General features: G+C 47.4%; 1 protein-coding gene across 2 annotated transcripts in view; it reads right to left on the bottom strand.

The window, feature by feature from the left end:
• Positions 1-20,841, bottom strand: part of Tll2 (tolloid-like 2) — a 129,909-nt gene that overhangs the window by 74,627 nt on the left and 34,441 nt on the right. For both annotated transcript variants that reach the window (NM_011904.4, XM_006527095.3), the window contains exon 3: positions 3,981-4,055. In NM_011904.4, coding sequence (NP_036034.1) covers positions 3,981-4,055 — 75 coding nt within the window. The remainder of the gene's footprint in view (positions 1-3,980; positions 4,056-20,841) is intronic.

Below are 20,841 nucleotides of genomic sequence, written 5' to 3' on the forward strand. Positions count from 1 at the left end.
TTGCTGTAGACTTGGATCATTGAAGAGGAGAGGGCAGCTAAGCTGTTCTGAACCATCCAGCCCAAGCTAGCTGCTAGGATGCAGTCGAGTGGGTGATTCTTGCTGACATTAGTGGGAGAGCCACTGCACTGAGTGAACCCACTCACTCCACAGAATCATGACATGTCATTGTCTAAAGTCAACTTCAAGGATGGTTTTCAGGCAGCAGGAAATCACATGAATATGGAAGAGAAAATTCAACATGACACCTATGCCATTTTGGTGTTGTGACAACTCTCTCCAGCTGCTTCTCCACACACTGTGATCCATCTTTCCCATCATGTTTGTCTGCAGCCAAATGAAGAGCCTCTGAAGCTGGAGGCACCATATGCTGGCAGCATAAAATATGGGTAAACGAAGCAGGTACTGACCTGAAAGCTGCATCCTTACAGGTAGGCTTTCATGATGCTGTAAGGTGCTACGCATGCTACCGGGGGGAGAAAAGCAATCCATAGTGTTTCTTAGCCAGATGTGAACCTTGTAAGCTATAATAAACAAAAACAGGCCCACCAGTGCAACTGTGGCATGAATATTATAGAAGTAACCAATCACTTTCTGATTGGATGTAAGACCAATTCCATGAATAGGAACCCAGACCTGGCACCATTATTGGGACAAAAGACCTGTTGGTAGATAGAAAAATATGCTCTAGGGAAGAATCTACTAACATTATTCTGCTTTAAGGCCATAGTATTAAAATAACTCCTAATGAGTTGCTGCTATATTCGTAGATTAGTCCATCTCTCAAGCTGAATCAGAGAAACTTCTTGGGGTTAACACAGAGACCCACAGCTGGTCAATGTGCAGAGAATAAAAGACTTCTGCATGCTCAGCCCTAAATGGGGCATCCATAGGACACTCCCCCTCCCCAGCTCCCTACTCCAAGGCTCTCGGAATATTGTGGGAGAGAGAATAGAAGGATTTCAGGAGCCTGAGCCGATGGATTACCATAAGAGAAGTGTCTTCTGGACACAACAGGGCAGAGGCATATACGAACTCATAGTGATTGCGACAGCACACATGAGACCTGCATGAGCTCAGACCAGACAAAACCCCAGTATGTGGGGTGGAACACAGAGTCCCACTCCCAGTCGATGAACTACTGGCATTTGATAGCTGCTTGGGAAGGAGTCTGTTTTCTTTAAGGGTGATCCGGGGTGAACCGTGATCCAGGACAAGCCCCACACCCAAGAATAATTGGGCAACACACTGAACTCAATAGGTCTGAGAGAGAGAAAGAGAGAGAACGTGAAGCTGGTTGGGTGGTGTGGAGAGAGGTGTGGATCTAGGAGGAGTTGAGGAAGAGGGGAAAATGATCAAAAACATATAAAGTTTTCAAAGAATTAATACAGATATTGTTAATAACTATCAAATAAGCAAAAGAAGAAAAGTATATATATTTGTTTGTTTTGATTTTTTTTTTGAGGCAGGATCTTGTGTAGTTCAGACCAGCCTCAAATTTATTGTTTAGCTGAAGATGACCTTGAACTTCTGACCCTCTTGCCTCTGCATTGATCCCGCTTCTGGGATCACAGGTCTGCGCCTTGACACCTAGTTTATATGGTGCTGGGAACCAAAGCAAGGGCTTCGAGAAAGCTATGGAAATACTCTGAATACAGCTGAACTACAGCCCAGGGGCTGGGGGGGGGGGGAGAGAAGAAGAAAAGAAAGGAGAAGATTCTAAAGGGACTGTCTGTTTATGGTCCCAGCTACGAGTTGCAGGCTCCTCCAGCAGCACGGTGGGGAAGGGGAATCTGCTGCTCTGTAAAGTAAGGCAACTTGAAGAAGGTTATCAGCTCCCCAATAGGGAACTAAGCAAAGGATACAAAGAGGTGAATACCAGTGTGCACACCCGGATCATTATCAAACACAGGAGAAGATGCTCACAGCCACCAGCAATCAAGAAGGAACACAAACTAAGGAATAATAAGCTACTGCTTATTGGTTAAAAATACCTGGTACTAGTGAGGCTCTGGGGAAAGGGATAACCCTCGTAAGTTACTATGGAAACATGTACTGTTATTCCTGAAGACACGAAATATTGCAACATCTATTAAAAACATGCTAAATGGGGCTGGAGAGATGGTTCAGTGGTTAAGAATGCTGCTCTTGCAAGGGACACGAGTTTGGTTTCTAGCACCCAGGTCAGGGCAGGTCAGGCTGCTTGTAATTGTCCACAGTTCTAGTTTGCATGACCTCTCATGCCCTACCCCAATCTGCGGTCTTTGCTTGCCTCATGGACCCTCTCCTCTGAGATGCATAGCTCCCCATGCCTTGTCATCCCTCTTCTCAGCTAACGAAGACTCAGTGCTCTTTGTGGGCACCTACCCATAGATACATACCCACATAGAGACACACATGGATACACATAGTTAAAAATAAAAATAAGTCTTTAAAAATCATGCTATGTAAATGAAAGCATGTGTTCAAGGATGCTTGTTGCAGGTGTGAGTCACAGCAAGAGCCGGAAGTGGAATGAATGCTAACAACAAGGGAACAATTGGATAACTGTCAATTTCTACTACAAACACAACTAAGAATTGCAAGTATTGCAACTGAACATACAAAGAATTGCAAATCTTCATAGGAATAAATTAATCACAACTACTTTGGAGTTTTCTGCAAGATATCAGTGACAAAGCACGATACATTGAAATGTGTATAAAATGCAATCCTTCATTAAAAAGAATAATAGCAAAACCTATGCATGCATGCATGTTGATGTGTGTGCTTATGTGTGTACAGTCCTCCTATGCCAACACAAATGCATGCAGAAAAACATGTAGGGAAGTGGAGAAATGCTATTATCTGGGAAGAAGAGAAAGGTGATTGTGGGGCTGGGGTAGGCAGCCAAAATAAGGGGGAAGGGGAAGCACTAAAGAATAACACATGGTGGTATCAAGCCATTTGTACATTTGTGTGAATGTATATGGAGTTTTAAATATTCACATGTGTAGGAGAAAATAATATTGAAGCAAAATCATAAACCATAACAAGTAATGATTTCTATTTCATCCCTACAGAGGCATCCTTAAAACACAGGATTCTAGAATTAAAAAAATTACTCCTTTGTTCTCCAGTTAACTCCAACACTGCCCTGAGCAGAAATGTATCTCCAAGACTGACAAATGTCCAGATGCCACCAGAACTCATAGGACTGCTGGCCCTTGGGCCTCTGAACCTTCACATGTAGAGGGGTCATGGGGCTATTTCTAGGTAGGCTTTAGACTGGCCACAAGCAGCCACCTGTCTCCATTATCCCTCCCTGAGCAGACTCTGGTCTACAGTGGCTGACAACCATTACCCCAGATCTACTGTCCTTTCATGCCTTATGGATGCTCCTCTTCTCTGAAACACATCAGTCTTGCCATCTCTCTTCTCAGGCCTTCAACTCACAAGCCAAGTAACCAGAGAGAAAAGCCAAACCACAGAGGACATAATTTTCTAGCAATCTCCAAGCAATAAACCCTGCCTTTCCATACCTCCCACCCCTGTAGTAAGATAGCTTTCCATACCCCTATCCCAGCAAGACAACCTTCCACGCCCCCTGTAGGAAGCAAGACAGCCTTCCATACCCAATCTCCCCTACACAGCAAGTCCCCTCATCCAACCACCCCACTCTCCACCAGAGGAAGCACTCCACATGGCCATTGCTGTCTGTGTGCATGCCCAGTCCAGCTGCTGACAAAGGAGGTGCCAGAAGACACCCAAAACTGGGATCTGGGGTCTGGTGATACCAACCGGGTCTCCTTTGGGAGTGATGCTAAAATTCTGATCAAGATGGAGAAGGTCATACTACGTTGTCAATGCACCTAACACCACTAGACACTACGCTTGGAAATGGTTAAAGAGTTTAGGTTATTTACCAAAATTTGCCGCATTTTGAAAGAAAAATAAAACAAAAGATCCTTGGAGGCCTGGTATGGCCTCCCATACATTACCCTTTCTTGGTGCCTGGATGCTGGCGTTAGAGGCTGTATCGTTTGGCCACCTTGCAGATGTCTCCTCAAGGCCTCCTGAAAGAAGGCAAGAAAAGAGGTAAAGACAGACCTTTCAGTAGCATGGAGGGAGCAAACCCGGCCATTGGGTGACCACCACGGCAGCAAGGATTTGGTCAACTAAGGTTTATTTAGTCTATAAATGCCTTTATAATTTTAATAACCACTCACAAACTAACAAAACTACCACCGTCTTTAGTTAGTCAAGGATGCTCAGAGCAGAATTAATACAGTTTGTGCGGAGTCCCAGGTCAGCCCCTTATCCACCTAGAGAATGGAATGGATGCACAAGGAAGTTCTGGTGTCAAGTCCATGTAGGTGGTGTCCAGCATGGCCGCTGAACTTCGCATGGAGCTCCATCACTGGGGAGCTGCTGTTCTGGGCTTTCTCTTTTTGTTCTATTTTCCCCACACGAAGAATCGTGTTTAGAAAACCACTGAGCTTTCTTTATAAACGGAACTCTGCAGACATGGTACAGCAAAGGCAGCAAGGATCAAATGTGTGTGGGCACAGCCATGTCTAGACACACTGTCAGCATTTACCTCTCTCAGAATATATCAGTCTCCTAGGACTAACTGCCCTACTGTGTGCTGAGGGGAACGATAGTGAGTCCAGAGTGGCCTTGTTCAGAACATGGTCTCCTGGTCAAAGATCCAAGACCTACCATGAGCCACTGGTGCCTGAGGAAAGCTTATATTTGGCACCATACTGACTGTCCAATGTGTACCCTGTGTCCGAGTTCACACCAGGAGAGGTAGTGTGTGGCCATTCACCAGCTCCTGAGTGGCAGGCTGTCTCATCCATGCTGTGACTCAGGCAAAGCCTGCAGCTGCCCTGGCCTCCTGTAGAGAAAGGACCCCCAACACCAGGCAGTGACAGGAGACTCCCTGCATCCTGCCTGGCTGGCCGGCTAGGAATGCGCTCACAAGGCTCCTGCAGCTGCTGGGGTCCGAGCTGCCAGCTCTCGGCCCTTGGGTATTCCAGTTGCGATATCATTTCCTCTCAGGCTAAAGGTCAGGGGAAATCCTGATGGTATGAAGTCGTTCCTCAGCACAGGAATGTGCCATCTGCAGAGAGAGGGGCGGGTCGACGCCAGGCTCCGAGTCTAGCTCAGCCTCCACCCCGCAGGCTGCGCAACTGCTGCCGAGAACCTGGGCGTTAGCATCTTTGGTCTGTCAAATGGGCTGCTGCGGGGACCAAATGAGGTAATGGGTTTGTTTAGATGTGTGTTCATTCAGAAAATATGCATCCGACACCTGCTATGTGCCAGATTCTGTTACTACTACTGGGGAGGTGACCTCAGGAAATTATATTCTGATGGTGCAGGGGTGGGGGGGGGGAGGAAGAAGGACAAATAAGAGTGAAGAATTTAAGTTGGCTGCTGGTGAGTATGAAGAGGAAAAAGGGAGATTCTAGAGTACCATTTCATGTAGGAAAGGAAAGCAGAAGTCTGAAGAGAGGCGAAGTCTATAGCTATCTGGCAAAGAACATTCCAAACGGAGGAATAGCAGGTGCAAAGGCCCAGAGCTGGGAGCATGCTCAGCAGCAGGGAGCTGGGCATGCCAGGAATGGAAGGAGAAGATATAGAATGGCAGTGAGCCTGTCAGCCATCAACTGCAAGACAAGCCAGGGTGGGGCCCTGCAGACAGACATTCTCTGGACTTCACCTTTGAGTGCCCTAGATTGGATTCAGGCATTTAACTGCATCTGCTTTCTGCATAACCGGAGCTGCTAACAGTGGACAAGAAGGAGGCATGAGAACCGAGGCTTAAATAAGTGTCTACAGGCAATGGGAATCCATTGTAGATATCCGCCAGTTTCATCCTGTTCCGCTTCCCAAAACAAAGCAGGGAAGGGAGCAGGAAGAAAGATCTGTAAGTGATGTCTGGACGCAGCCCTGGTTCACGATAAGCTGATAAGCCGGTAGTTCTAATGGAGGCACTGAGGGCAGCGGTAGAGGCTGGGGCTGTGGGGAAGGCTGAGGCTGTGATGGGGGGAGCCAGGTAGCATTGAGTTCTGCAGCAGGCAGGGGATTCAGGCAGGCTCTCTGATGCTGGGGGCTAGAACAGGTGAAAGGCTTTGAAGTTGGGAGAGACACACAGGTAGGTATGACTGAAAGAATCTATTCAGTGAATCATGGTGTTAGCTACAAGCTAAGAGTGTACCGGTTTGGGGGCTCCAGCCTCACAGACACCCAAGGAAGGAGACCAGGGAATACACGCCAAGAGACCACTGTCTTGAGGGCACTATGGTGTCAGTCATAGAAAGTCCTTGTCCCCCTCAGAGCAAGAACAACTTGCTCTGTTGCTTACGCTCAGAGGTATAGGCAACTCCAAAGAGCCCAGTGCCTTGTCCAGACAATCTGTGAGGGGACACCTGGCATTAAACGACAGAGCTGCGGCAGTTAAGAACACAAATTCCAACTCTGAATGGAAGTGCACATGCCTTGTCATCCCAGCACTGAGGAGGTAAAGGCAGAGGATCAGGAGAAGTTCAAGGCCATGTAGCAAATTCAAGGCTGGTCTGAGCTACAAAAGACAAAACCAAAACACTACCACCAAACCAGACCAAAGACAGGAGCACAGACCCTCCTCTGACCTCATCCTGAGGGACAGCAGACCCAGGCTTCCGGTTCTGCCCGGAATCCACCTAGTCCATGAGTTGACGAGCCTTGCACTCTTTGGATGCAAAGCCTCTTCCTGTCTTTGGGATGTGTTCGGCTCTGTGTGTGGCTGAGACCTTTAGTGACATGGCCCTCTGAGGTGCCTCTGCTTCACCTCTTGCCTCTACTTCCACCAACTGGACCACCCTAAGCTGTAGGAAGTGAGCTTCTATTTCCCATTATTCTCCTTTATTTTTGTGGAAATGGGACCTTACTACGTAGACTAGGCTGGCCTTAAACTTGAAATCCGCATGCCTAAGTACTGGAATTACAGGTGTGGACTGCCTTGCTACTTTCATCTTAAACATCTTCTTAAAACATGCCCTCCTTTTGGGCCTGGCTACATCTTCCTGGCTTCTCACGTCTCTCGTGGGACACCATTTCCTCTGGGACAGTGCAGGCTGGCACCCCTGCTCTTTCCAGCTGTAAGCCCAGCACCTCTGAACTTCCTCAGCCCCCTACCCTCTCCATAGCTCTCACTATACATGTCTGACATCTTTTTTGTGTTCAGCAGAGCCCCCTTAGTACCTTTTAGGTTTAGTAACAAAGGAAAGGGTACACACACACACACACACACACACACACACACACACCAGTCCTGGTACTCAGAACCTGGCACGAGGTGGGCGCCCAGTTACATAGGTGATGGATGGGCCAGGGAGCAGAAGACTGGGGCTTAGTGGTGTTTCAATGGATGGTGGCAATCACTAAACACAGCTCGGTTTAATGCTGTGGAGGAAACGTGTGTTTCTCGGCTTTACTAGAGAGGGAGGCAGCTAATGAATAATGGCTCTCAACATTGGCCACAATTTTGAATGACCTGGGAAATATTTTTTTTTAGAAATACTGAGGCCTGCCTCCCAACCCCACTCTGACCCTCAGAAGCTCTGCTTTAATTGACCAGTGGCATGCCTGGACATGGGGACTTTGAAAAGCTTCCCAGGTGATCTGAAGATCCAATCAAGATTGGTCACAGCAACCAGGAAAAGAAGCATAATGTTACAAGCCTGAGGCAGGAGGATGATCAGGAGTTCCAGGGCAGCTCGGTCTGTATAATGAGATTCTGTTGCCAAATAAAGGTGACCATAGCTTCTCAGAACTGTAAAAGAGGCCTCATCTTGTACCATGTTTTTTTTTTTTTTTTTTAAGTGAGTATTGGTGGTCTTCTTGGATCTATTTAATCTGCACCATACACGGAGGCCAGAAGAAAGTGTTGGATCCTCTAGAACTGGAGTTAGAGATGGAGTTACAGAGCTGTGAGCTTCCATGTGAGCGCTGGGAATTGGAGCCTGCTTTTCTGGGAGAGCAGCAGTTGTTTTTAACCACTGAGCCATTTCCAGCCCCTTGGTGATTTGTAAGATTTATTTTTCTTAGTATTGGGGTGGGGGGAGCATTGCTTGCTTGCTTCCTCCCTTCCTTTTTAAAGACAGGGTTTCTCTGGGTAACCCTGACTGTCCTGGAACTCACTCTGTAGACCAGGCTGGCCTTGAACCCAGAGATCTCCCTGCCTCTGTCTCCCAGGCATGCTCCACCACTGCCAGGCTGACCTTGTATGATAGTCTTAACCACTGAGGCCTTTCTTTACAATCTCACTAGGAACTGGAGATGTAGCATTGGGGTTAGACCACCCAACCTCAGAAGAAGCTGTGTCACCCCTAAAATGACGGCACTGTTCCTTGACAGACGAGGCTCAGGCCGAGACTACAAATGGAAGTGCTATAGAAGAGGAAAGTCCGGAGCTGGGCCAGACTCAATCAGTAAGGTGCTTGTCTTGTAAGTGGAAGGACCTGAGTGTCACCCCAGAACCCATGTGAGGAATCATGCTGACAAACTAACTTCTGCACTGAAGGGGCTGAGTTGGGAGACCCCCCGGGGCTCACTGGCCAGCCAACCTAACCTACTTGCGCGAGCGCGCACACACACACACACACACACACACACACACACACACACACACACACACACACAAACAAACAAACAAACATACTTGGGCAAATGAATTCATTCATAGTACAGGGGTATATTCTTCCTAAGGAATTGGCTGGAAGACAAAAAAGGCACACATATACATGTGTACACATGCACACATACACAGGCACATACGTATGCACAGGTATGTACACACATACATAGAAACATATCGCATACATTTGACCGTTGTTTAATTACCTCTTCAGGGTAACAATATGCAAAGCCTTGTAAATTTCATTAGTCACAGGGGTTTATTCAAACTGTCTCCTTTGCATAAGAAACCCAGGCTTACAGCTGGTCTCTGGGAAAGAAAGCCCTCCAGGCCTTGAAAAGAGAGCTTGCCCTGTCCAAAACTCTCTCTGAAACACAGTGGAGGTCAGCGGCCCGTGATGCATGAGGCCAGGCTGCAATGTCTCTAACCAGCATCTGCGATTCAATCCCACCGTTTCCTTTATGCAACAATTCACCGAATTCCACGTTGTTCTTTTTTCTAATTCACCATATAATTCACCTCCCAAGTTCAATTAAGAAGCAATCTGTTAGCAACTTTGGGAGCAAGCTGCTTTCCTTTGCGAAAGCCCAATTTTCTTCCGCTCCCAACAAAAAGTGCCTTAATTACATGCATCAGAATAGACACTGGTGTACACACAACGCCCTTTCATCTCACCATAATTAATGAAATATCAACGGTACACATCTGAGATATCCAGGCAGAAGGAGATAGGCTCCTTCAAACCCCAAGGGGACCTTGTTTCATAAATCAATATTGCCCATTTGAATAATAGTGACTATGAATATTCATTAATATGGAAATGCATAAACAAAACTTTAATTATTCCTTCTATTTTTCATTCTTAAAGCATAACATTACTGGATCCTTCATTTTATTGTAAACACAATAGCTACTGTTCTTTACTGCAGATTGTATTAGGGTGCCCTTATAGATAATTATAGCAGAAAATGGCTTTGAGTCAATCAAAGAAGAAGAAGAAAAAACCCCAAGCGCAAGATCCTACAAACCAGTTTACCAGCAGCCCATTCACTTCAGAAAATCTCGGTTGAGCACCTGCCCTGGACAGCAAACCGACGCAGGCTCCTGCCCACGTAGCCTGCCTTCATGGTGTCTGAGTTCTAATGGATTAGCATAAATAATAAGCTCATTTTTTCAGGGAGGAATTAAGCACTTTGAAAAAAAAACTGTAACTGAATTTTGTGTAAGACGGTGCGTGGCTGTGAGCTGGAACTTAAGACAGGGAGACACCTGTGTGCCAAGAGTAACAAAGAAACCCACACTTCAAGTCACGCTCCCAAGAAACACAGAGAAATCTGTGGCTGGAGTTGGGGCTCAACTAAAACCTGCCAGGCATAACACAGAGAGGGATTGTCCAGGGACACCTCACCACCTTGCCTAATGGTCCATTTAACACATAGCAAAGACGTGTTCCCATTTTATATAAGAGAGAACCGAGATTTGTAATCCGTGAACCAGGCAGTTAGTAGTGGGATTTGCATTCCTATCCCGAGGTTGGTCCATCAGAGTCCAGAAGCCACACTGTACTCCACGCCTCTGCCCCTCTCCTGTATAGGTGTGTCTAAGCCACCACGCCCAGACAAGACCCAGTGGGGGCTCACCTCCACCAGGAACTAGCAAAAACACAACTGTTCCACTGGGGTTTTAATAATTCACCAGGGGAAAAGGCAAAGCCCCTTTAAAAGGTCGATCCAAGAACAAACAAGACGGTCACTATGGTAATCGATGTGTGATCTTGAGGGAGCCTGTGCCAAGGAGCTTTCAAATTCCAAATGCTACTCACTTACTGATGAGTGAGTTAACATAGGCCCTTTGCTTAGGCATGCTTCACACATCCAGCTTTCTCCTGCCCCTGGGCTCCGTGTACCACTGTCTACCCACTCCATCTCAGTCACACCCAGCCTGGCCTTGCCTTCTTGGTTGTTTCCGCTATCCTTTAGTGTACAAAAACTACCCTTCCTCTAAGGGTTGATACATAAGTTAAGAGACAAATAATACATGCAGTGCACAGAATGACACCTGGCACACAGCAAGCACTTGCTGAATCGGCTCCTATAACTTGGGATAGGGGTGCTAAGGACAAACCCAGGGCTATGTGCATACTAGGCAAGTGCTCTATCACTAAGCCTCAGCCCCCGATATATTTTCGAAACCATCATCATCAGTATCATTGACTCTCCATCTCTTCTTGAAGTCTGAAGGAGTAGAAATGGGTGGAACAGCCAACCATTTCATACCGGCAGGGCATTTCATACCAGCGTCACAAGCCAAGGTAAAAATTCACGTTCTCCTTAACAGTTAACAAATTCAAGTTCAGACCGAGAAACTCTTGCTGGTACCGACAGTCATTGAAACAGGAGCCTGTCACTGCGACTGGCATCATATCTCTCCATGCCTGCTCCATGTGGTGTTTGCCTATAACCATGTAGAGGCTACACAGATACAGATAACAAAAGGAAAGGCAGACCTTAAGGAAAGACCTCGGAGGCCAAGCTCTGTGTAGTCATCCTGTTACCCCTGGAAGAATGATGCTGAGTGGCCAAGATTCTTTCTGTAGTTCTCAAACTGTGGCCTAGCACTCATAGAGGTAACTATCAGTCTGTTGGGTACTTTGCTGAGTACCGTGCTCCTGTGTGTTTTCTCATTTGCCACTCAGCATGATTGTATGAGGCAGACATTATTGCTAGCTTTCACTGAACTGAAAACTAAAGCTTTGAGTGCCTCAACGTTACCCGCAGGCACACAGCAGGTAAGAAGCAAACCCAGAGGGCAGTCCTAGTGCCACCTGCTTCTCCTAGTGGCCTTCGTACTTGAGGACTAGAGATGCCAACCTTGATCATGAATAGCCAATGCCCCAATGAAAGAGATTGTAAAGTCCCCGCTTCCTGGACAACTAGAAGATATGAGTCATGCTCACAGCGAGTGCTCCTTGGGTGAATCTCAGGGCAGGTTCTGGAGGCTCGGGGGAGCCTGGTGCATATTGTGAGATGTGAAGTCTCCATGTGACAGACACAGGCCTCCAAAGAAGGGGAACAGAAGGAGGAGGACAGGGAGAAGAAAAGCAGATGGGAAATGGAACCTGAGACTCAAGAGTTGTCCACTACTCTCTGCCTCCCCAGGAGACCCTACTGGGGGCTGCCTGAACACAGAGGTGCCTCAGTCAGAGCTCTGAGCCTCCAAACTGGAGATCAGGCTAGGCAGCCATGAAGACAGTCCTTCTTCAGGAATAGAGAATGGTCCAATCTGGGTATAAAGAAAGCTTCTCTTTGCTCTCTTTTGAGACCAGAACCATTCTAGAACTCCTCCAGAGCTGCGCAAGGCACCCCCACCATGGCCAGGAGCTACCTCTTGCTTCGATTGAAGCCAGTTCTGCAATGCAATTGGCCAGTTCCTGGTGTGCAGGAGACATAGCTGTGGAGCAGACACAAGAGTAAACTGAGGAAGGACCTGTGGCTCCCAACCTGGAAGTCCAGGAGGACTTCCTAAGGATGGCATTGGAAGACATGAAGGGGTTTAAGATCCAGGAAAGGGAGGGCCTGACAGGAGAAGATGTCTCCCTCTTGAGGACCAAGAGAACAGCTGGGATCCTTCCAACCACATGGTGCTTACAGCATATGCTTCTTGCAGCATATGCACAGCAGGTATGTCCAGAGGCTCGAAGGCTGGCTCAGTGGCTAGGAGCACTTGTTGATCTGGGGGAGGACCAATGTTCAGGTCCAAGCAACCATGCCAAGCAGCTCCTGACAACCTGTAATTCCAGTTCCAAAGGATCCAATGCCCTGGCCTCTGTGGATATCTGCACATGTATGGTGCATATACAGACATGCAGGCACATGCATATACATACCTATAAATAAACCATATACATGCACAAACATATAAGCATATGAGTGCTTCCAATCCAAGTGGACTGAATAAGACTGAGCACGATTCACGTGTGTCATCTCAACACTGCATCTGGGGTAAAAGCATTGTCGTTCCCGCCCCGCCCCATCCCCCCTTTAGCTGAAAGCAAGGCTCAGTGAGGCATGGTCTGCAGACAGCAGCTGCTGCTTGGAGATCTGGGAGCACTTGAGCTCGGTCCCTGCCTCTGCTCCCTGGTGGTCCAGCAGAGGAGGAGGGAACACTGGGGCAATGTGGAACGTGTTGGTGGGTGCTGCTTGGTCTTCAGAAGGAAGATCTAGTCTGTCCTCATTATTTACAATGATGTTCTTTAACGTGGCTGTAAGTGCCAAGATAGTGAGCCCCTAGTCCAATTCCAAGGGAAGCAAAACACTGTCTTGTGCACAGCATGGCTTGACCAGCTACATACAACACAGCATGACATATTTTGTGTGCTATCCTGTTTGAGTTTCCAACCACTGGTGTCTGTAGTTCCATGTGTGTTTATGCTCAGAGACACCGGCACTGATGTCTCAGCTATCGATTGTGTAACTTAGTCCTCAGTGCTACTCCTGGGTCTCTCTACAAGGCCCACTGCAACTTTCTTGAGATCAGGAGATGCTGGCGGCACTTCAGGACCACAACTGGGCACCACACTAAATGGCAAAATCACCAGCAAGAAGCAGAGACTCCAAATGAGTTAAAAGCGATACATGGAATATAGCCACCCACCCCTGGGAGCTGACCCAGGGAACAGGAGGCAATCAGAAAACATAAGAACACAGAAGCCCCAAAGAAAGGAAGAGAAGATTCTGATCTCTCTTGGGAGCTGGAGAAGTTCAGAGCTGTGTGGTAGAACAGGGAACAGACCAGACGGATACCTTCTCAACAGAAGCGTTTACAGCATGAGCAATTGTTGCTCAGACTGCCCTGCACCTGCATGGTGATATACTGCTTATGTGTACAGACCACCTAGAGTGGTCAGCAAGATGGCCACTAGATAATATATCCAGTGAGTAAAGGTTCCCTGGAGATAAATGCTGAAACACCAGCCCTTGGGCAGTGCCCATCTTATCCTATAACATCTATACTATCTGTTTCCTAGTGAAGACACATCCATAATGCATACTTAAATACAGAAATAGGAAATGTTCCTGCATGGACAGAATGCAAACAAATATACATTTAAGCCAATGTATATACTGGCTGGGATTAAATCCTGCACCGAACCCTGAGCTTGAACTTGGAAGAGCAGAAAGGACTATGAACAGGCAGGGACTAGGGCTTCCCCCTGTCCAGCCAGAGCTTCAGGAGAAGCTGTAGAAAAATTCTATCCCATGCCCTTTGCAGAGAGGCCCAATAAAGATTTACAGATATCTCAAAGGGCAAGTTCCATGTGCTAAATCACAGAAAGAGTAGCAAGAATTTCAGGAAATCAAAGAATTTGAGAAAGAAAGCAGCCCCAAGCCGTCTCTCAGACAGGAGCATCTCAGGATCAAGACCAACCTGGACTACATAGTGCACGTGTACAGAGAGAGAGAGAGACAGACAGACAGAGAGAGAGAGACAGAGAGAGACAGAGAGACAGAGACAGAGAGACAGAGAGAGACAGAGAGAGAGAGACAGAGAGAGAGACAGAGACAGACAGAGAGAGACAGAGAGACAGAGAGAGACAGAGACAGAGAGACAGAGATACAGGGAGAGAGACAGAGAGAGACAGAGACAGAGAGAGAGAGAGACAGAGAGAGACAGAGAGATACAGAGAGAGACAGAGACAGAAGCAGGGGCATCAGAAGATATTGGTTACCGTAAGTGATGCTCTAGGTACTGACATGTTGGGGAAATGTTGCAGAGACATTGATGTGTCCTCAGTGTCACCCTCCTATGGATTCACTGAGACAAGAAGAGCCTATCCCGATCCCAACTTATAGGCAGGGCCACAAGCCCTTCAGGCAAACTACAGAAGGTGTCCGTCGCCTCCACCTGCATTTTCTGTGTCCCTAGTGTCATCCAGGGCTTAGGAGGTAGCATGCTATATTACAAGCAGGTACCCAAGACTGAATATTCAACAGAAGGAAGAAAAGAGGCCCCAGATTAAGACCTTCTCTCAGGCATCCAGGTAATAGCTGAAGTTCTACCAGCCTACCTTAAAGGAGAAGAGACAAGGGACCTTGACCTGCATTATAGGACTTGCATCAGAGCCCAAGATTGTGCCTCTTCCTTGCTGGGTTACTGTGTAAGCTCAAGTGAGTTAGGCCAGGGACCAGGCAGGTGACACAGGTATCAAAAGAGGATTCTGAACTGATGGGACTGTGGGCAACTCGCAGAGGACCCGGCCCTGCTGAGCTCAGTCGAGTGAGTTATGCAACCCACTGATTGTTGCCATGTGGACTCTGGGCTAGTGTGACTGGACTTTCCAGCTCCTCAAGACAAGCCAGAGCTCTGGGTTTTCATGAGAAATCTGATTTTCAAATGTTGGCAGTAAATTTTAAAAATATAAGCACTACAAAACAAACAACACACATCTGCAGACCAGATTTGGCTGGGGGGCTGACAGCTTGGGACCTCTGGGCTGGAGGGTGGAGGGGACAGTCATGCCTGTAGGCAACGCTAATGACAGGCCAGAAGCAAGGCCCTGGGCTATCGTCACTGAGGTCTGGGAATGAAAGAGTATTGAAGAGCACAGGGCACAGAAGCAAAGCCCCACTCTCTCCTGGGCATCTGAAGACAAGCAAGGGACGTTAAAGAGGACTGAAGAGGCAAGATGGTCAGAATCCCGAGTGTGACTGCCCGACAGCACCCTTCTCACCTTCTCTCCGGATCTCCTTGGAAACCAGAGAAATGATGACATACCAACCTTGGTATAGGGAGTCCTATAAGATACACAGCTTGATCCAGGTCGTCCAGTGCATCATCCTGGAATAAGCAGGCCAAAAGCCTCATCCCGGACTCACACCAGCAGATTCACCAACCACCCAAAGCAATGTCCCAGCTCCCTCAATCTCAAGGGCTTAGTTCCCGTCCCTTTGTGGGAAACAGTCCGGGCTGTCTTTGGCTCTTCTCTCTAGCTCATTGATGTAGTTTTCTAAGAAGGAGCAAAGCTATCCCACAGTCACATGCTCCCAACTTCTGGGAGCCTTCTGGGCAGTCTTTATAAGGTGCCGTATTGGATGCAATTTAAACAGATTGGTCTGAAGCTCCACCAAGCATCAGACGAAGGCAAATCAAAGGTATTATTGTGACCCATTCTACACCATGAGCAGCAGAGGCCATGTGGACAGTCCTTACAGTATTCAAGGAGTTTACCAGAATAAAAACAACAATAACAACAAAAAACAAAACAACAACAAAACTCCCAAAGGACTCATTACTGACTCTCAGGAGGAGTCTATCTATCCAGTATGTAGATAAAAACCTCAGATGTCCCCGAAGCCTGCTCTGTCATAGAGACTCCAAGGCTGTGACACTGATTTTGTCAAAAGCCTGTTTCACCTGTCACCGTGCCCAAAAGAACAAGCTAGATTGGTGGGTTGGTGTGCCCCTAGGGGCAGTTTCCACTGGTCACAAGGAGCAACTAACTTGAGAGAGGCAGAGAGAAAGACTCAGACTCCCAGGATCACACTGAAGTGAGCCAAGAATTGCCACCTGAGCAAGTTCAGAAAAGTAGAGCATGGTGGACTCCTAGCACTGAGTCAGGGGGATCACAAGTTGGAGAGCAGTCTAGCTACACAGTTAGACCCTATATCAAAACCAAACAAAAAAATAAAGAGTGATCCTTCATTTTTACCAAAAAGATTTACATTAGCATTCTTTTCGGTCAGAGAGAACTTTTTTTCCCCTAGCTAGACTAGTGATATTGGGCATATTTATAAGGAGACTATATAAATAAAATACCTTTAGCAGGGCCATTTTGTTTTATTCTGCTTTAGAAATCAGCTACCATTTAAAGTAAGAATGCTATCAGTGCAAACAAAGCACACACACCCACAGTTAAAGGAGAGGAAAGATAGACTCGGATTAGGGAAATTCAAATGATAGTGTTTGAGGCACAATCTTTCTGACGCTCAGAGCCACATGAAGCAACTCTCCTAACGATGACCCCAAATCCAATGCATTAAGATGGCTGATGGGAGCCGGGTGTGGTGGTGCACGCCTTTAATCCCAACACTTGGGAGGCAGAGGCAGAGGCAGAGGCAGAGGCAGAGGCAGAGGCAGAGGCAGAGGCAGAGGCAGAGGCAGAGGCAGAGGCAGAGGCAGAGGCAGAGGCAGAGGCAGAGGCAGAGGTAGAGGCAGGAGGATTTCTGAGTTCTAGGAGTTCTAGGACAGCCTGGTCTACAGAGTGAGTTCCAAGACAGCCAGGGCTACACAGAGAAACCCTGTCTTGGGGGGGGGGGGGGAAGATGGCTGATGGGAACTCATATTGTCCCATGAAAAATGATGTTGCAAATGATATCCCGTTAGGCTGGATGATGAGGCTTGGCCCTAAGAGGCCAAGTTAACCCCAAAGGAAGATGAGCCTTTGCCGGGGGGATCCCTGTTTCCTTCTCCAGCCCCAGAGCTTGCTGCATCCGTCGCTTCTTTAGCCCACAGACATGGTGGGACCATACCGTCTTCAGGGTTGCTGTTTCTGTATCTAACTCTCCAGCCCTGTTATCAACCTATGCTGAGTTCTTTCTGTAATTATCTTGGTAATATCTGTTACTCTCAGCACTTTCACAGAACCCCTACACAGGTAGGTGCCACAGTGGGAGACACTTAAGTTATGGGGTCACAAAATAGGGTCCTATGGTGGCCATATAGGAGTAAATGCAAGGACAAAGGGTATTTGAGGTCCCTGAAAAGTGAAATCAGCCTTATTCCTCTCTTTCTATCGCACAAGTCCCAACCCTTCCCTCTGTCCCTTTCCCCCTCTTCCTCTCCTATCTACCAATTATCTATTAATTCTCTCATCTTTTGTGTATGTGTTTGCATCATGGGTGCATATCAAGTGTATATATGATTATGTATACAAGTAGCATGTGTGCATATGAATGAAGACCTTGACTTGACCTCTGTAGAGGTCAGAGGACAACCTTAGCTTTGGGTCATCTCCTTCCAGCTTATTTGAGACAAGTCTCTTTGTGGGTCACGGTTGCATAGTCTAGGCTAGCTTTCCAGTGATCCTCTGGGGATTCTCCTGACCATCCCCCATACCTCCTCACTCCCCAACCCCCCACCCCCAGTAGAAGTACTGGGATGATAGATGCAACGACCACTCTTGGTTCCCTGTGCGTCCTGGGGATCTGAACTCAGGTCCTCAGGTTTGCATAGCAAGAATTTGATGTACTGAGCAATCTCTCTAACCCTCATATCGTTCATTGATCATTAATCAACTGTCCAGATCTCAGAACAAACTCTTTCTTTAGAGCTACCTTACATGGAGTCTGTGTCTCATATCTGGGGAACATGTTGACTAGACTGTCAGGAGTTACCCACTCGCCTGTCACAGCGTCTCAAGCTAATCTTCTGATTCCAATTCATACTCCAAGATTCATGGCCCTTGAGAGCAGTGAGAATACCTGCCTGCCTGGCTCAGCACCCACTGTGGCCAAGAAAAGCAGTGGTGATGAACATCAACTCAAAGGTAAGCTTGCTCCCCCAACACTCAGTGAGCGCTGGCTGCTGTCCATGGTGTAAGTCAGCCTTGACTGAGGCCCTAGAGGAAGAGATGATAGAATCCTTATGTTGCATTCTTCCTTCCTTCCCAGAGAGCAGATATGCACTTTATCAAATGCCTCTTTATCATTTCAAACCATCTCACCAAACAAAAGACTTCATGGGTAGAGGCAGTGCCAAGCCTTGTTGGAGCTAATGCTGGAGCCCTGGTCCCTGTGCCTGCTGACTACCAGCCCCAGCTAAGTCCAGGTTCTGGGGTATTCTGACCTCAATAGAGGCTTTGGGAGCTGCTCACCCTGGTTTATTTTGGTTCTTACCTCGCCCCCTGATTTTGATTTGTGGACTTTTGCTTTCCTCTTGACTCTTGTCCCCATCATAGTCTCCCAGGCCAGCACTTCCTATGTCCTCCCCAACCCCCACTTTCCCTGAGGACCAGAGTCTGCTCTGCCCTGGTCTTTACAGCTGCCAGGCAGAACTAGAAAGTTTGCTAAGGGCCTCCCTAGTGCTACCTGGTGGGTCCCTGTAATCCCAGGCTGGGCTCACACTTACGCCTGCCTGGAAAGTAGTCTTAAGGAAGATGAGTGATAGCTGCAGTGAGGGAAGCTTCTGGTGTTACCTCCTAGCCCTCCAGTGCTTCACAATCGTGACAACAATCACTTGTCATTTCATCTCACTCTCCTTGATGATGGAAAAAAGCATGGATACAGCCGTGTCTTGGTACTGAGAACAGAAGGCTCCCCAGTTAGCATTCCTTACATGAAAGAAGGGAGGAAAGGGAGAGAGATGTGAATCATGCCATCAGAGAGACACCAGGGCAGGGTGTGGAGGACAGCACACGAAGATCAAGTTCCATCAAGTGGAACTCCAAGAGAAGTCTCCTGGGAGAGCAGGCTGACCATGGGAGACCAGCTGGATGGCTTCCGTCTAGGAAAGGCTGGAGCCGTGGGGCAGGAACCTGGATGTTCTCTCTGTCTCAGAGATGTCCTGAGGACCATGTTTTCCATCTGTAGGACCAGTAAGATAAGCTGCTGCCATGTGGCTAATGGACATCATTTTCAGATACTCCATGAAGGTAGTGTGGATCTGCCCAGCCCTGGGCCACCACTCTCAGGCTGAGACCATTCTCTGAGCTTGTACTTACTCCTAGGGCCTTTAGACAGCACACAGTCAAGTGTACAAGCCTAACACTAATGGCCTCTGGGAAAGGGGGGAGGAGGTTCAGGTTAGCCAGTATAGCCACTATGCAGTTCTTAGTCCCTGGTCAGATCCAGCCAGTGTATAGAATCTATAGTCCACAAGTAACATCATTTATACACCCAGCCTGATACTGGCACTAAGGAACGAAGGCCAAGAGCAAACTAAATAAGTCAGTACTGTTGAGGTCTGAAAAAAGAGAAACGCAAGCTAACTGCAAGTAGATAATGACCGGAAGCAAGAATTGTGTGCAGAATGAGGAAGACGTGCCTGCAGAATTCACATTTTCTTTGAGGATGGTAATGGAGGGAGTAAGCGTTTAGCAGGTCAAGGGGACAGATTGGAGATAATACTTGAGGCTGCTTCTAGAAGCAATGAAGTATAGACCTTAAAGTTCGATCTGAGATAACAAGAGATATCATTATCTTGGGGGCTAACAGAAATTTCCTACATGTTAGTTGGATCAAATCCAAGAGCCTTTCCATGCATGTTGCTACAGGCCTGGCTTTAGTATTCCCAATGGGTCATGGCAGGGCACTTCGAAGGAATATCTGGGGAGCCCAGAGTCTAGGACACAGATAAGGACCAGAAAGACTAGGAAACAAGAAAATAGCAAAATGTCAACCAAAGGGGATAGTACAGGTTTGTGTGTGTGTGTGTGTGTGTGTGTGTGTGTGTGTGTGTGTGTGTCACATTCTGGGATAATGTTTCCACTAACTACATTTATTTGATTCTCCCACGAGGTAAGAATTGGAGTACAGACAGTGACACATAGTATCCCATCTTATAAATAGAAAACGAGTTTGTCTAAATCCACAGCTAATCAATAGAGAGCCAGGGATGCAAACTTGAGCCTGCCCAACATCCACCCACAGCACAAGGCGAGAGGCCCGAGTGAACATCTTCAAGGGTGTAGAAGCACCAGAAATGGAAGGGCACAGACCACAGTCTTATAACTTAAAGATCAATAGTGTTTAAACTCCTTGAAATTCCAACGAAGTATGTGTGTGTGTCTTTTCTCGGAGAATTATTCATTGATGTTCATCAGACTCCCCCCAAAATCAATGTCAAATGCAAAATGATTCAAAAATTAAAATCACCAAATCTGTTATTCAGACCCCTCCCCACCCAGCTCCTGGGATCCAGTGAGAGGGATGTGGAAAAGAAAATGTCCCCTAAGCCTTCTGTCCCTCTCCAGCTTCTCAAGCCAGAGGCATCAGCAACACAGATCTCCAACAGCCAGGTGTGTCCAAGATGGCACTTGGCAGTGTCTAATGTATGAGCAGACAGATCTGAATCCTGGGCACTGCCCCAGCAAGAAGTCAGCCCAGTATTCCTATACTTAGGGCATGGGTCCTTCCCAGAACACCACAGGAATTACCCATGTACCCACCTTTCACCTGGACCTG

The sequence above is a fragment of the Mus musculus genome, chromosome 19 (genome assembly GCF_000001635.26).
Source record: "Mus musculus strain C57BL/6J chromosome 19, GRCm38.p6 C57BL/6J".
Classification (NCBI taxonomy): Eukaryota; Metazoa; Chordata; class Mammalia; order Rodentia; family Muridae; genus Mus; species Mus musculus.